The sequence below is a fragment of the Sander vitreus genome, chromosome 6 (genome assembly GCF_031162955.1).
Source record: "Sander vitreus isolate 19-12246 chromosome 6, sanVit1, whole genome shotgun sequence".
NCBI classification, from domain to species: domain Eukaryota; kingdom Metazoa; phylum Chordata; class Actinopteri; order Perciformes; family Percidae; genus Sander; species Sander vitreus.
The window spans coordinates 23606446-23622812 of record NC_135860.1 but is presented as its reverse complement, the minus strand read 5'-3'; the positions used below and the strand labels follow the sequence as shown (position 1 = coordinate 23622812).

The following is a 16367-nucleotide window of genomic DNA, read 5'->3' as shown; positions in this document are numbered from 1 at the left end:
TCAAAATGTATTATTTGCAGAAAAGAAAATACCTAGAAGAATCATATACTGTACATACATAATAAACTAAATTAAAATATGTACAGGTACATGTATATACCACATTTCATTGAGTGTCACTCTCAGTTTAAAACATGATATCTCTGCACGCCTTGTGTTATAAGCATAGAATTTAGTAAGTTCAAAACTGTTTTGAACTACAACTCCCATACTGCACGCCGCTGTATATCTTTGACGTCAATTTTGGGCGACAAAATAACTCCTCAAACCAAGCAAAATCTCCTGAAACTGTAGTTATTTCAACTGTTAGCGTAGCGTTTGATAAGCATTTAAGGGACTGTTAAGCTCCGATATTTCTAAATGGTGCTGCTCTTAACGTCCTCTCTGGCCGTAACTTAAAACTAAATATAACGTTAACGTTACTGCATGACCTTTCAAATTTCGCGCTGTTTGCTCCGCCTTTAATGGGGTTAATTTAGCCAACTAGCCCGTTAGCTAGCCATGTTACTGTAAACTGGGGCAAGTCAAGTAAGGAGGATATTATTTTGTATTGTAAATGTTGTTTTATGCTCTGAGTTTCTTCAGACTTCTTTAAAATGGAAGTGACGGACATCGGAAACAAAGAAGAGGGGAAAGTCTGGCATCGAAAACCAACACCAGGCAAAAGGTAGGGAATAGCTAAACGACGCTTGAGATTAACGTTAACGTTAGTTGTCATGTGCACCTGATACTGCGGGGAGTGACACATTTATCTGGATTATGCTGTAAAATGTCTCTGTAACGCATACCTCTGAGCCTAAACTAACGTTAACATTGGATGGTTCAGTCACACATGTTGCATTCCTCGTACATTCATTAATACAATTCAAGTATGATACTGTACATACTGTATACTCCCAGGGGATGCCTCTTTACATTTTTGTTCATGGTCAGCCACTTTGTTCAGGGTGTAATTGTAACCACTAGAGAGCAGCCATGATTCAAGTGTGTTGCTTTTCATTTGAGTACTATCTGGGTGTTGTTTGTCTTCCTTAGTGTGTTAGTGACGGTGGTCCGCACAGCTCAGCAGGCCAAGACGGTGCGTTTCCTCCATGTGGCCTTTGACACCACAGGAGACTCCTTCCTGGCTGGAGATCACCATGGCAACATCTACGTCTTTGACATCAGTAGGAACAGGTGGCTGACTGCTTGTGTTTTAAGTATTTCTTTATCACTATTCTATTTTATTAACATGATTTGCCTTATGGCATGTTTACGACTATTATGGTCCATATACAGTCATAAGCCCACATTTCGTATATATGTCATAGCCTCTTCTCTCACCTGAATGTGTTCTATTTAGAGCAAAAAAATATGGTAAAACTACTTTTATCTTCTTCCCAATTGATCTTCTCATCTACAAGGACATGATCCGATGATCATGTTTCAAATATAACTGTGTCTTCCTTCTGTTTAGAGCAGAACAAAGTGGTCTCAATGTGAGCGAGTGTGTATGTGATCTTGTGTTTGTCGTTGCTTCTTTCATGGGGCAGATTTCGTCTGGTGCAGAAGACAGGACAGGCCTGCACTGCTCTGGCATTCAGCCTTCGCAGGACCACAGAGTTCCTTGTGGCTCTGGCTGACTACACCATCAAGTGCTTTGACAAAGGTAGGATGAACACATCCACACACATTGCTTCGTTCTTTTCATAGTAACTTTCAGGGGTGTACCCTGTTTTTAGGTTCTCAGGACTTTTTCCACACAGGTTAATTTTCAATGACACTTGCTATTAATCACCTTATGTATGCAGATGATTTGGTAATCATTTGCCCATATAGTGCTGGGTTATAACAACTTTTGAAGGTTTGTTCTCCGTACAGGTTGGGATTTCAATAGCAAATATAATGCAAATAAGAGATTATGATTGTTAGAAGTAAAGAAGGCAGGCCTGATTTATTTTGATCTGGTACTGCCCTTAAAGTGTGTCATGAGATTATATATCTTGGCCATCATATTGTTAATGATGTATCAGATGATAAGGAAATCAACAGACAGTGTTGCCAGATGAATGCTCAGGCTAATGTGCTTGCACGTAAATTTGGCATGTGTTCTGCTAATGTTAAGGAAGCTTTATTCAAAGCATTCTGTACACCACTATATACTGACCACTTGTGGCGGTCTTACAGAAAAATGAACATGCAGAGACTGAATGTAGTGTATAATGATGGCATGAGACTGCTTCCAAAACAACCAAGATGGTGTAGTGCTAGTCAAACGTGTGTTAGTGTTGGTGTGCCTACCTGTTCCACCTTAATAAGAAACCTTATTTATCGATACATGTGTAGAATGTCTGTCTGTCTCAGAAAACAGAATTCTACAAGCTTTAGGCCACATTGATTTTAGCTCTGTCAGGTAAACATGTGTGACTGTGGAGCCATTGGCGCTCCGGTTTGTATATTACAGGTGAAGGTTGTTGACCTTTTATTAATATATATGAATTGTACTGTATATTTATTGCTATATGTTTTTAAATATTGTCATTTGTAATGTACTGTGGACTTTCCAGACACAAAGCAGCTGGTCAGTTGGATGCGGGGTCACGAGGGAGCAGTTTCGTCCATCTCTGTCCACAGCTCAGGCCGCTACGCCATCAGCACGTCGTCAGACACGGCTCAGCTCTGGGACCTGGACACCTTCCAGAGAAAGAGGAAGCTCAACATCCGACAGTCTGTTGGCATTCAGAGGGTAAACATGCAAAATGAAAGCAGTTTTTTTTTTTGGTTAATTTGAAGCTGTTGATATACTATATGTCTAGTGCATTTATGGTATGCACGCACTAAATGTGCTCTTTCTTCATTGTTGTCATGGCCCACTGTTGTTTGTGTTGCAGGTGTTTTTCCTGCCTCTCAGTAACACCATCCTCAGCTGTTTCAGTGACGACTCCATCTTTGCTTGGGAGAGCGACACGCTGATCTGCAAATACCAGCTCCCTGTCCCCGACTGCGGACCCAAGATCTCCTACAAGGCCTTCGCTGTCACACGGTCTTTCACATCACAACAACTAACTAGCACATTGATTATATAGCTTTCCAGTGTAGTTCTTCGTTACTATATGTCCCACCCTGCTTGGCTCTAAACACTTCATAAGCACAATAAAAAGTAAATAGGGATCAGAAGGCTTTATCAAACACTGATATACCTGACTTGTGTTGGCAGTGATGGTAAGAGCCTTGCTGCTGGTGGGCGCTCCAACCTGCTGCACCTGTGGTGTCTGGACAGCAAACAGCTGATCAGGGTGATTCAGATGCCAACGCAGGTCCGAACCGTCCGACAGCTGGAATTCCTGCCCGACAGTTTTGACGGAGGAGCCAGCCAGGTACACAGACAACCGAGGAATTTTCACTCATCTCCTCTGTTCACCTGCTATGGAACCTCGTTTTTACACATCTTTGACATCACTTGCCTGGAACAGGCCCCGTCTGTGTATCTGTACATGCTAATGAGCCCATCGTCTGTTTCTGTATCTCTGTATGCATATGTTTGCACTTTTATGCACCTGCGCCCTGTATAATTGAGACTTTTCTTTTTGCCTCTGTAGACACTAGGTGTACTGAGCCAGGACGGCGTGATGCGTTTCATTAACATTCACACCTGCAAGCTGCTGTTCCACATGGGTTCCCATGATGACGCCATCACCACGGCGGCGGTCAGCCCTAACGGCCGACATGTTGTGGCCATCATGGACAATGGCAGCATCAATGTCTACATTGTTCAGAGTCTCACACAGGAGGTCAACAAGGTGACCGTCAGTTGTGATAATTGTACAAAGATGCACAATGGAGGAGTTTTCTCATTTGTTGATTATAAGATATTGATCTGCGTTCATATAACGCATTTGTTTGTGTGTGCCCCTCCCCCAGCCTCCTCCCTCCCAGGTGGCGGTGGTCTCTGGCGGTGGAGCTGATGATCAGGACTTGTCTAACCTAAAGGTCAGGGTCAGGTCCGAGGCGGTTCAGAGACCAGCCAAGAGCTTGGGTAGGCGGACACAGGTGAAGGTACTCAGACCCCCCGCTGGGTCTCCGGCTGAGGATAAAGAGGTGGGAACGACACGCACCATTGTTTCCTATACATTGTGTTTTTCTTTTTGCAGAGTGATGTCAAGTTTTATGTATCATAGATGTTCCACAACAAATACACCCAAAGCATTTCCCTTGCTCTAACCAGATGCATGAGTGCGTATTTAATACTGTGTTGCGGTTTTGTGTCCGTCAATAGAATGAACTACCTGCCGGTCTGAATAAGAAGAGACTGGTGGCTCTGCTCAAGGCGTTTGGAGAGTATCCTGCTAAATACAGGTACATATTACTTTCATGCATGCATCTGATGAATAAAAACTGCATCATGCCAACTTTTTAACACCTAATGTAACATTTACATGATTCATTTGTGTATCTGTGTTGCAGGATGTTTGTATGGCGGTCTTTGCTGTGTCTCCCAGAGAACCATGCGGCGTACAGCAGTCTGACTGATAAAGGTCTGCATTCAGCCTACCTCACTCTGAATGATAAATACCCCATCAAAAGTCACAAGCTACAGAGGGGACTGCAGAGGTACGCACACACACACACACACACACACACACACACACACACACACACACACACACACATAATCAATTGCAACTCATTATACGTATTTTCTTCTTTCTGCAGAATATAAATGATTTTTAACAAATTAATTATTTAGTCCTTTCCTGGGCTCCACAGGGTTTTGTCTGCCTTCGCTCACTGGGCAGCCATCTTTGGAGAGGTGGAGTACCTTCCCCTGGTAGCCTTTCCTTTCGTCAAGCTCTTCCAGAACAACCCGATGCTCTGCTTCGAGGTGGTGGCCACTGTCATAGGTACTTCATGGTTGTAATTATGAAATGCCATTTCCCCAGTCAACACAATATTATGAATGTGTATGAAATTTCAACTACACACATTTGAAAGCTTTTTTTGTGCCTTTTTTTATGCGTAGAGAATGGCACTGCGACATTCACATTTTTGCAACTCTGGCTCGGTTTATCAGGCATCTGAATGTCTTGAGTCCAAGTCTTGTTGTTTGTCTGTTGAATACTCCGGTGTTTGGTTGCACAGTGAATTGGGGTCAGCATTGGTTCGAGTACTTCCCTAACCCTCCTCTGAACATCCTGAGCATGGCGGAGAACGTTCTGGCTCATCATGACAAGGAACTGCTGCAGCACCTGGTGGACTGTGGCATCACCTCACAGGTAACAGCTGTACGCAGCTACGCACAGCCGGAGGAGAAGAGTGGACGAGTGGTCAGAGACAGGCTTGTCCTGGAACTCCATGTGATGTGCATCTCTATATCATTTAGCTCTACGTGTGGCCCCTGCTGGAGACCTTGTTCTCAGAGGTTTTGACTCGCGATGAGTGGCTCCGACTCTTTGACAACATCTTCTCCAACCATCCGTCGTTCCTGCTCATCACCTGTGTGGCCTACATCACCTGCTGCCGTGAGCCTCTGCTGCTCTGCTCCCAGAAACAGGACTTTGAGGTAACTCCGTCACGCCCATAGTGAGTCGGGAAATGTTTCCGTCTCTCCTCCTCCATCAAATGTTTTCTCCTGTTTCTTTTGCTTCCAGTATTTTTTCCACCACCGCAACAACCTGGATTTGGGAGCCATGATAAAGGAAGCGTACCGGCTCATGGGCAGCACACCAGCTGACATCCATCCCAGGACTATGCTGTCTGACTTCACACCGCTGACCAAAGGCCAGTACCCCGTGTTCAACCACTACCCCCAATTCATAGTGGATTACCAGAGCCGGGAGAGGGAGAAGATACGACTGCAGGAGATGGAGTATCTCCGCGAGAGGTGATATTACAAGATAGTAGATCCACAGTGTTAATAAGATAAGAAATGCTAAAACTAGCGTTAGATAATACATTTCAAAGCCATTAGTGAGAAAATATCCAAAAGTGTTTGTTTGTCTCATCAGGCAGGAGGTGTCGGCTATGCACGCAGATTTTGTGCGTCGCCAAGCTAAAGAGGAGGCCTATTATGCACAACAGGTAGATATTGTTTGTCAAAATGAATTCAGCCATAGATTTGGTTGGAATTGATTTTGTTTTGCCTGCTTGTAAAGTTAACCTGTATGTGAAACACAAGCCTGAAATGGAATTTAAGTGAACTGAATACTTTGACTGATTTGAACACAGGAGCTGCTGCAGAAGGCTGAGGAACAGCGCAGAAACATCCTGGCACAAGAAGAGGAAAAACTAACACAGCAGAGGGCAAAGTAAAAAGCACCAGATGCTCGCACCTCCATAGTTGAGTCATGAGAACAAAAGAACGATGCAGATTTAGCAGAATTGGTTGCTGACACTGCTCCGTCCTCTGTAGGTTGGCAGCCATGAAGAGAGAGCTGAAGGTGAAGGAGCTACAGCTGCTGGACGAAACTAAAAGACGTTTCCTCAAACACCAACAGGACCTGAGAGCCTCGCAGGTCCAAAGACTAGACCAGGAGATCAGTAGAAAGGTAACCTGGTGATTACAATGTAAGGTAGTCTTTTGTATGAAGGAGCCCGCTTTAGCCATACCACAGATCCCGAACTTTGCTGCTCACTTTATCATGGGTAGTGTGCCATTCATTATTAGCATTTTTTTTTCTACTAAATAATTTTCATCATGGATTTAATAGCCCTCAGTTTTGAGCACTAACCAACCAATAATCTTTATGTTGTGCTACAGATGGATCTCCGGGAGCGAGAAACCGCTGCAGCAGTCCAGGATCTAGAAGTCCGACAGATGGAGCTGGAGGCTCAGAGGAGACGACTCGAACAGGTGACAAACAGCTTGCATTCTTGCAGCTTTCTCTCTCCCAGCCTCCTTCCTTTGATTCATTTCTCCCTCCCTTCCTCCCTCTCTCTCTGTGACCATTTATACCCCAATGATGACTCCCCTAAATCTAGAACGCATTCTGCAGTTGAATTACCTAGAAGCATAAAAGGAAATGTGCTTTCTCTTACTGGACGTTAAGTAGAGGTACAGGTCAGCCTCTAAGTTTGAGACTTTATAGTTATAGGAAGTGAAATCACTCATGGTTGTACCTAATTCAAGAGTGTTGTAGCCTCCTCTAGACACCGCCTTTTTAATCATAATCAGTGAATATCACACACATATACTGCATTTAGATTCTTACAATCAACCACTGAGGTCTGTAAAATAAGCCATTTTTAGATGATGTAATAGTCACCAACACATCTAATGACATCACGTTGTCCTTTATGATTATTGTAATAATTGTGAGTCTGAAGTTTTTTTTTCCGTGACCATTTCCCTCAGCACCTGTTTAAGGAGCAGGAGCGATTGGGACGGGAGGTCGAGGAGGAGACCGAGGTGAGGATGAGGAGGGCAGAACGAGAGGGTGATAGCTACACAGAGCTGCTACACTGCACAGAGACAAACATGCAGGTTAGTGACACATTCCAATATGGAGCCCGTGTAATAATCTCGACAAAAGCACACCATCTCGATGCACTCGAAAATTGGTCTGACTTTATGGGAAACTATCACGCTAGCCACAAAGGCATGCAAACTCTAATTTTGGCACAGGTACCGCGTGATCTTCTCCTCTTCCTCTATCCGTTAACTTTCTATAAAACACACACACACACACACACACAGGTCCTGGAGGAGTCCCTGGCAGAGGCGTGCCAGCTGGGCTTGGACTCTGACTGGCAGAGAGAGGTGGCGGAGCGCCTGCAGCAGGTCGATGCCGAGCAGGAGAGGAAGAGGGAGAGACTGGCAGAGCTTCACAGGCAAACCCTGGCAGAGGAGGAGAGACTGGCTGACACCATGAGAGATGTGACAGGAAGGAAGGTGACTGAGCAACAACAACAACAACAATTGACATGATGTATTGGCTTGACTATCTACAATTATTGTGACATCATTTATGGGCTTTTCTGTTACCTGTAATATCAGTATTGCGAAATTGGTTTTAAGATTTGTGTTCCTTGCTGAGAAACTTCATATCTGACCAATGTCTGAAATACTAATTATGAAACATCACGGAAGACAAATTGTAGGATTTGGAAAATTTAAGCAGTTTGCTTATCATTATTCAATTAGACAATACGTATTTGTTAATTTGCAGTGGGATGAAGTGATGAGTTCCAGAGCCCAGTTACAGGAGCAGCAGCCGCCCCGGTCTACAGCAGACCAAGGTATTACTCCACATATACACCTGTTGTGTTTGTGGCCTTTGAGCTGACCTGTCCGTTATCCAGACATGGATCTAATATTTAAGATTCAATTTTCTTTTATTGTCACACCTGTTATACAAGTACAAATGTGTGAAAGGCTTACGCTGGGAGCTTCCATTAAAGTGCTCATAATTATGCTTTTTGGCTTTTTCCCTTTCCTTTATTGTGTTATATATCTTTTTTGTGCACGTTATAGGTTTACAAAGTGAAAAAGCCCAAAGTCCACCCCAAAGGGATTCACCATCTCCAACAGAAAACACTGTTCACAAACTGCTCCAAACAGCTCTATTGTAGTCCAGCCTTTACTTCAGAGACAAACGTGCATCACTTTGTAACACGTTATAATGCTCGCCTAGCTGCTAGCATGGCACTCCCTCATACTCTAGAACTGACAAGCTAGCAGTAATTACTGCGCATGTGCGACTCTCAACAAAGATTGAATAGAAGTGAGATGTCTCACTCTGTAGCTAAAACAGAGAGCTCAACACATTGCACAGCAATGTGCAGTACAACAAATATATGGTGTTTTCTGAAAATTAAAGGGGTGATAGAATGATTATATAGGGTATTTCACACTGTTCCTTAAGGTGTCCTAATAGGGGATGTAACATTGGTTGGGCTGAAAATTGCCCGAATGCTATTTTATTAGGCCCTTAACTACCCTGTGAATATGGCTCTATTTGGAACAAGAGCTTTTCTTCCAAATATGGTATGCTCATGAATATTTAGATGAGCTGCGCGCTGATTGGTTTGAGCGAACCCCATAGAAACACATTGGAGACGAGACAGCAGGTCTCATATTTCAGACACTGCAAAGGTATACATTGTTTGTCGGGCTATTTCGTTATTAAATTCACTTCTGAGACTTTTTTAAGCGAGAAATCAACTATATAAAGCTCAAATATGGGCCATTTTACAAAAATTGATGTCTAATTGCAAATTTGGTAAGACGTGTCGGACTTTAGGAGCTCCACACAGTCTGACGAGAAAGCGGCAACCTCCATACCCAGTTAAAGTCACCGTTTCTCGGTTACTGGACGACCGGGGCTCTGCGGAGCTGGCTGGCTGCCAGCTGCTGGCATAACTAGAGTATATTTACAGTTTGAATTTCGTCACGCCACTTATATAACATCTACCCCAAGGTCTTATAAAGCTAAGAATGGTGTCCGATTTCAATTTAATGCATTTTTGTGAACATTAGCTAGGGATTTCGTTAGCTGCTACTGTCCCTTCAATCCTATGGGTAAAGATCGCGGCTAGCTGCAGGCCCTGGAGCTCCATCAGGGCCTCGGCATTTTGTAGTCCAGTAACCCAGAACCGGTGACTTTGCGCGGGTATGGCGCGCCGCGGGCTTCCCTTCGTGATGCAGATCCAGCTAGCTCACAGCGAGCCGGAGTCTAGGAAGTAGGACACGCCGGGCGGCGAGGCAGCACCGGCCGCTGTCACGTAGCCTGCTGAGACTCCTGCTAAACTGCGACACACAGTCGGACAAAATTTGCAATTTGCCATAAATTTTCGTAAAACGGCCCATATTTGACCTCTACATAGTTGATTTCTTGCATAAAAAAGTCTCAGAAGTGAATTTAGTAATTCAATAGCAGACCTCTGGAGATCTGCATGACCTAGCTAGATTCAGAAGACTAAGCTGACCTCAGGTCAGTGGTGTAGCCTATGCAAATGTTGGGGCGTGACAAAGACTAGGATTTGGGATGCTTACGTCAGCTTTTAGCTTTGTTGAGATTCGCCCGTTTTCAGCGGCAGTTTCAAAATGTGAGATTTGCAGAGGATAGGGGTGTCAATGGGATTTTGAGCTTCTATGTATGTTCTATTTACCCACCGAACTGTCGTTATTCAACTATGACAAGGTAAAATCGGTTTTGCATTCTATCACCCCTTTAAACCACATAATCCTATTCTGGTACAACCTCTAAATAAAATTATGAACTTGAAAATGAGCATAATATGAGCACTTTAAAGAAAAACAGTAAGTAGTAAATATAAGGGAAATGTAATAAAATAAGTGCATAACAAATAAGTGAAAGGGAAAAAAAAGTAAATATAGAAAGGCTATAAAATATAATAGAATAAAATATAAGAAGCGATAAAAAAATATCTACATTCAAGGCCTATTGCACACAGAGTAAATATTGCACAGGGGGTTGAATTATTCAAGAAGCTGGGTGTTGCATATGGGTGTTGTAATATGTGTTTGCTTTGTGGCAGACGGCCAGAGACAGACGGGGGTAAGATCCTTGTGTTCGACCAGAGGACTTCCTCCTAGAGGCAGTGCCACCACTGGCGTTAATGTTGGAAGCAGAGCTGCAGGTCCAGCAGTCAGACGCAACCTTGCCACCAGCCCAAAGCAGGCAGGAACCAACATGGTGTGTCTGAACAGCAGCTCACCTTCAGAGAGCACAGCCACCAACTGTAAGTCATTCATTCATCAAGTAGATAAGGCTATAGGCTTGTGATAGGCTAAGACTATATCCAAAGGTAGTCAGTTTACTGCTATTATATAAGGCTGGTAAACGCATCAAATCCCATTGGAGGAGCTGGAATCGTTAAATGTTTGCCATTTTTGCTTGAAAATTGACTTTACACGTTTAATTGATTATCAAAAGTATTTGCTTAACTAATCCACTAATTGTTGCAGCTCTACATAATGTGAGCACCATTACCTTGAGTTTCTGTGGCAATAATGTTCCTCTTTGTGGTTATTTCTTTATTTTGTATCAGTTTCCCTGGACCGAGGCCGGGCCCAGCTAGACAGCAGCGAGAGACAACTGCTGAAGGAAGTCAGAGAACTTAGACAGAAGCTGGCGGCCAGAGCCAGAGAGGGCAGCTCTGCCTCCTCACAGTCTGTCCTTACACTGTCCTCTGTCTCGCCGTGACCACAAACTGCTCTCGTCTTCATAGTGTCACAAAAACATATTCTTGCCTCAAGCGAGCAACAGATACAATGACTCAGACTCTGTTTACCATTTTCCAAGTGCTTATATACCATCCTTTAAACTACACATTATTAACGCAAATAGAGTCAACTATGTTGACTGCGCATCATCAAACACTATCTCATGAATACCCATGTCTTTCGTTTAAGACACCAGCCCTCTGGTTCCCTGTGAGGACAGAAACGGGTGCTCTGATGTTGCCTCATGTGATGTGCACATGATTGTTGAGCTTTTGTCACCACTCTCTAAGATCCAAGTCGACCATCATTCATGGCTGGGTTCTCTGATAATATTCCTGCAAGCAATGGCAGTTTCATCCATTTTAACTCAAGTCTGTCTATGGCCACTCCAGAAACACACAGTCCTATATAACTGGTGATAGATGTGACCACAGTTACAAACTGATGCAGCCTACAATACTGTCGGTACCATGTCTAACTCGGCTGTACGTGAAACATCTGTTAGTTCTATAGTGTCAGTTTAACGTCTTGTTATACAAACTATTATACCTCTGAATTTGTTATCATACCACATTCCATTTAATGTTCAGTTGTACACTTTATATTCATGGTTGTCATTTTTTTTAAATATTTGCACTGGTGCTCCATTTAGATTTTTTTATTTCAATACAATTTTGTGTGATTTGTCTTATTTAAAACCTGGTTTGGATAAAATGTTTTAAAAAAAAAAAAAAATCATGATTTCAAATTTTGTTTCATTTTGCCTTTTTAAGAAAAGACCAGATTTGCTCTATACAGAATGCATTGGTAGTGTATTACAAACAGACAACATGCAATACACAAATCTAGTTCCTCAGGGCTTCCACTACAGGCTTTATCAGTTAGATTTCACTATAATGTGATATGTTTTGATTGGATATATCCGGGAGTTTGTTTCAGGGTGTTCATGGTCTGTCTGCTTATGTCAAGACAATACGTAACTTGTCTCTTTTCATAAACTAGATAGGTAGGACTCTGCTCCTCACTGGGTGTGCCTGTGAATGTCTGTCTCTGTCTTTTGGTCCTATAGTCATCCAGGTGTTGTTTGACATGAGCTAAAATGACAGCCATCCCCATTCCTGTCACTCATTCTTTTCTTTCCCTCCACCCAAAGTTGATCTGTCCTGACGTGCTCTAAATCACTCTCAAGCCCTGGAAGGAATACAGCAAAATCAGTCGATCATTTTCTGTTCTATCAGTCTGAATCAACAACCAAAAACACACACTTGGTACACGAATATGTCTTGAAGCAAAATTTCACGTCACACATGATGCTATGAACTTACATATGAATAAATATTTCTTTCTCAGGAGCAGCTGAGTTTCTAACAGCTGTCTAGCCCTTCCTGTCTTTTCCTATTTGCAGTCACTTGCTGCTCCAGTTCTACCTGATTTTGCCTGTAAAGCGTCCTCCAATATCAGCAGATGACACACAGCGACATGCGTAGCAATCAGTTAAATCATTTCTTTAAGCTCGACAGATCCCCACTCGCAGTCTTCACCATACCACAGATAGGCCGTTGCCACACTTTCATAGTCTTGCAAACATTTACAGCTGTTTCTAAGGCCATCGGCCGTTTGTGTATTCACACAAGCAAGTGAATAGAAAAGCATATTTCCATCCCAATTATTCCTACTGCCATTTGTGGAGAGTACAATGCTTTGAAATGATATTTGGTGTTGGAGACACTGCAGGCATGTCTGTGTTTGCTCTGTGTCTGTGTTTGCTTACTGCTAGGAGATTTACCTGTTTGTTCTTCATTTTTTATGTCTTGTCATTTTGTGGTCTTTTTACACTTTTTTGTTTTGGTGATTGTGGTACAGTTTGAATGTTAGCCTCTGCTGAGGACTGATGGCTAGCCTACCAGTTTGCAGCATGCGCATTAAAACACTGAACATACAGACATACACAGCAATAAACACTGCAGTTGAATCAAAAGTATCCGCATTTTACATTGTAATGAGCAATGTACTTCAGTAGTGGTAATTTGAGACCTAGTGACGCAAACTCAGAAAGTTTTTGTTCTTGTGTACATATTCCAAACAGCACCTTACCTTTGTGTCAAAGGTAATTCAGAGACTAACATTTCCAAAAGCCAAAACACATTCGTAGAGTATTGACTTATATAAAAATGGCATTTCTCAGCCACTTTAGAACATCACCCTGTTAAAGATATAATCTCACTACTCTGTGCTGCACTCAACCATAAAATGGCCCAGAAAAACAATCCATTGACTATTCCACAGCCTTTTTTTTTATAGCCAAATTCCAACACAGTTTATGATTCTGAAATGAAACTCAGACATGGTAAGGCAAAAGAAAATAGGATTTGCAATTACCAGATCTTTAGTTTATTTTGGAATTCTGTTCATTGACGCTGAGTTGTTATGAAGAAACTCAGCAGCAGCTTGACTTTGCATACAAGATAAGGTTCAGGAGACATTGATGACTCAGAAGCATCAATGAACTTGTTTATTGTGTAGTCCCATCCCAAATCTGAAATATCTCTTCCTGAAGGCATACTTAAACCTAGCTGGAGATGTTAAGTTTAGCTAAACCATAAATGTAAACAGAGATATTGCGGGGGCTGTAAACACACATCCTTACCGTAACAATGTCAGCTTGACCATACTGCAGTAGAGCCTATTGGTGTGTGCATACAATTGTGAGTATGTGTTATGTGTGAACTTTCTCTTCTGACCTGGGTGGGATTGTAGCATTTGAGCCAGTACTGTCTTACCATACAGCTGTTACATCTCCCGTCATCTATGGAGACCTGGAGTTGAACTACTGCTCTGCCAGAGATAGGTTATGACCTACTGCTGTTATGTTGGACACGGACCTGAAGGAGACCTGAGGTAAGCTGGAATTTCCACCACAGCTACATTGTTTTGTTCTATATTGCATGTCTTTTGCTCTCAGCTGTCACCTGTCATCACTTATTACTGTGAAACAGTATTGCCCTAAGCAGGGGCGGTTCTACCATTTGCCATTTACCTCTCAGTGTGCTTCAACTAGTAGTTCATTCACAAATGTCAGAGACATGCAGGCAACTCTCATCCACGCTATGACGATCATGCGCAGATGCAACATGGACCTGCTTGTGGTTCTTCTAATTGTCAGATGAGATAATTCTACATTTTAAAAAACCAAACTACACTAAAAAAAGACTTGCATTTAAGTCCAACATCCATGGATGACAGCAGGGCGTCAGCGCCTTGGTACTGGAGATCAAAATCCCTGGGGAAGGTGAGGCGACGGATTCAAGACCTCCGCATCCCTTCTCCCTCTTGCTATGACTTGATAGCCAGCAGACCGGCGTTGGACCTGAGCCATAATGAGAGCGCCCGGCTGGCAGTGGACTCCCTGCTCAGCCGCGGCTTAGAGGGATACCACGAGGTGTTGAACGCAGAGGGAGAAGTGGACTTTCTGTCACAGCTGGAGAAGATTTACATCCTGGAAAATGGCAGGGATGGAAATACAGGTTGTAAGTGTTTGTTTTTACATTGTGATGTATCCTTTTCACACTACTATTTGCAGCCTGTTGTGTTTGAAAACATAAGATAACCATCAGATTCATTGGATTAAAAAATAAAAAAATAAATAGCTGGTCGTATTACTTTTTCATCGCTTCTTGCATTACACAGCTGATCCTGGTGCATCTGATGAAAGTGACACAGACTTTGACAGTTTGTCTACTGGATCCCAGTCTGCCACACAATGTCCTGCAGTGTCCACAGACAGTGATCCCATTTTGGCAGGTTTGGAACTGAGCAGCCAAAAAGGTATTACAGGAGTAGAAAACTTTTATGGAAGCAAGTCATTTCCAAAAAAAAACTACTATTACTCTGCTACTAGTAAAAAAAAAAAAAAAAAATCTGGTGTTTTAACTCTTGGTATTTAAAATCCTGCACAGACTTTGGTGTGTCAGCCCAATGTATTTGTACATGTTAAATCAGTATCCATTCTAATTTTCTGCCATCTCTAATTGTGTTTTTGTCCCTTCCAGATGTAAAGCAGACTGACCCTGCCCTGGATAAGCCAGATGTTGAGGTTTATTTTCAGTTTGACAACAGGGCAGCCAGCATGAAAGACCTGGTCAGAGAGTTCATCAGAAAGGCTGGAATGGTGTGTGTATGTGTGTGTGTTGTGTGCTGTGTGCGTGTTTCCTTATGTGAAAAAAGGAATATGACGTGTTTGCCTGTACATGTGAGGTATGATAGAAAATGTTAGTATTGGATCTTGTGTGCTGAAAAGTCAGATACACAGTGAGTGATATGTGTCTGTGCATGTAATTGCTATAGTGACTGACATCTTTAGACGTGTGTGTGTGTTTGTTTAGGCCCTGGCCATAGTGATGGACAGCTTCAGTGACGTAGAGCTGCTCTGTGATCTTCTCGAGGCGAGCAGGAAGAGGAATGTGTCTGTTTATCTGCTGCTGGATCATCTCCACCTGAACTTGTTTGTGAGCATGTGGCAGGAACTCAAACTCAACAGCAAGAACTTTCCTGTGAGTCTGTTCATCTTCCTCTTTCCACCCCCTGCCTGTCTGAGCCTTGCTGCATTCTGTTTGGTGGTATAGCTAGATAGATTTTTATTGTCCCATGAGGGAGATTTGTTTTCACAGTCTGACATGCACATGGCAATATACACGGAAAAATACATCAACAGGTAACACAGAGATAGGTATATAGACACATAGAAACAACCACATTTACAACTGCAACACCGGATCTATACAGTCAGCGAGATAGTTTGTTCAGCAGTGCAATGGCAGAAGCAACAAAACATCTGCCAAAGCGAGTCCTTCTACACCTCAGAGTCCTGTATCTGCGACCAGATGGCAGCAGTCTGAAGTGTGGATATAGAGGGTGATTGGTGTCATTGACAATGGTGAGGGCAAAGCGTGTGATGGCTCTATCGTTCAGGTCTGAGATCTTGGGTAAAGGGGAGCTGATTATTTTGGAGGTGACGTGTGTGATCTTGGTGAGTTTGTTTTTGTTAGAAATGGTGAGCATGCTGTAGAAACAGGGCGAACAGTACAGCAGGGTATGTTGGATTATGCTTTTGTAAAGTAACAACAGGAGGCGTGGGGCAACAGAAAGTGCTCTGAGTTTACGGATGACAATGTAATCTCTGCTGAGATCGTATGTGGATATCGGT

At 42.8% G+C, this 16367-nt stretch overlaps 1 protein-coding gene across 1 annotated transcript; it reads left to right on the top strand.

Moving 5' to 3' along the window:
* The first annotated feature begins 221 nt into the window (after positions 1-221).
* On the top strand, positions 222-13114 carry tbc1d31 (TBC1 domain family, member 31). The gene is made up of 23 exons (XM_078253535.1): positions 222-667; positions 1036-1176; positions 1533-1648; positions 2547-2725; positions 2871-3022; positions 3197-3356; positions 3579-3779; positions 3901-4077; positions 4256-4335; positions 4444-4590; positions 4747-4880; positions 5119-5252; positions 5360-5539; positions 5628-5860; positions 5985-6057; positions 6205-6284; positions 6389-6524; positions 6737-6829; positions 7331-7459; positions 7673-7867; positions 8145-8214; positions 10477-10680; positions 10990-13114. The coding sequence occupies exons 1-23, from the start codon at positions 597-599 to the stop codon at positions 11142-11144; spliced, it is 3240 nt and encodes a 1079-aa protein (XP_078109661.1). The 5' UTR covers positions 222-596; the 3' UTR covers positions 11145-13114.
* Positions 13115-16367: the final 3253 nt, after the last annotated feature.

Bases quoted from the DNA above. Each gene is read 5' to 3' on its own strand.
- tbc1d31 (XM_078253535.1), top strand. From the start codon at position 597: ATGGAAGTGACGGACATCGGAAACAAAGAAGAGGGGAAAGTCTGGCAT. The intron at 4,591-4,746 runs GTACGCACACAC...TGGGCTCCACAG, and splicing joins CTACAGAGGGGACTGCAGAG to GGTTTTGTCTGCCTTCGCTC. The intron at 7,868-8,144 runs GTGACTGAGCAA...GTTAATTTGCAG, and splicing joins GAGATGTGACAGGAAGGAAG to TGGGATGAAGTGATGAGTTC.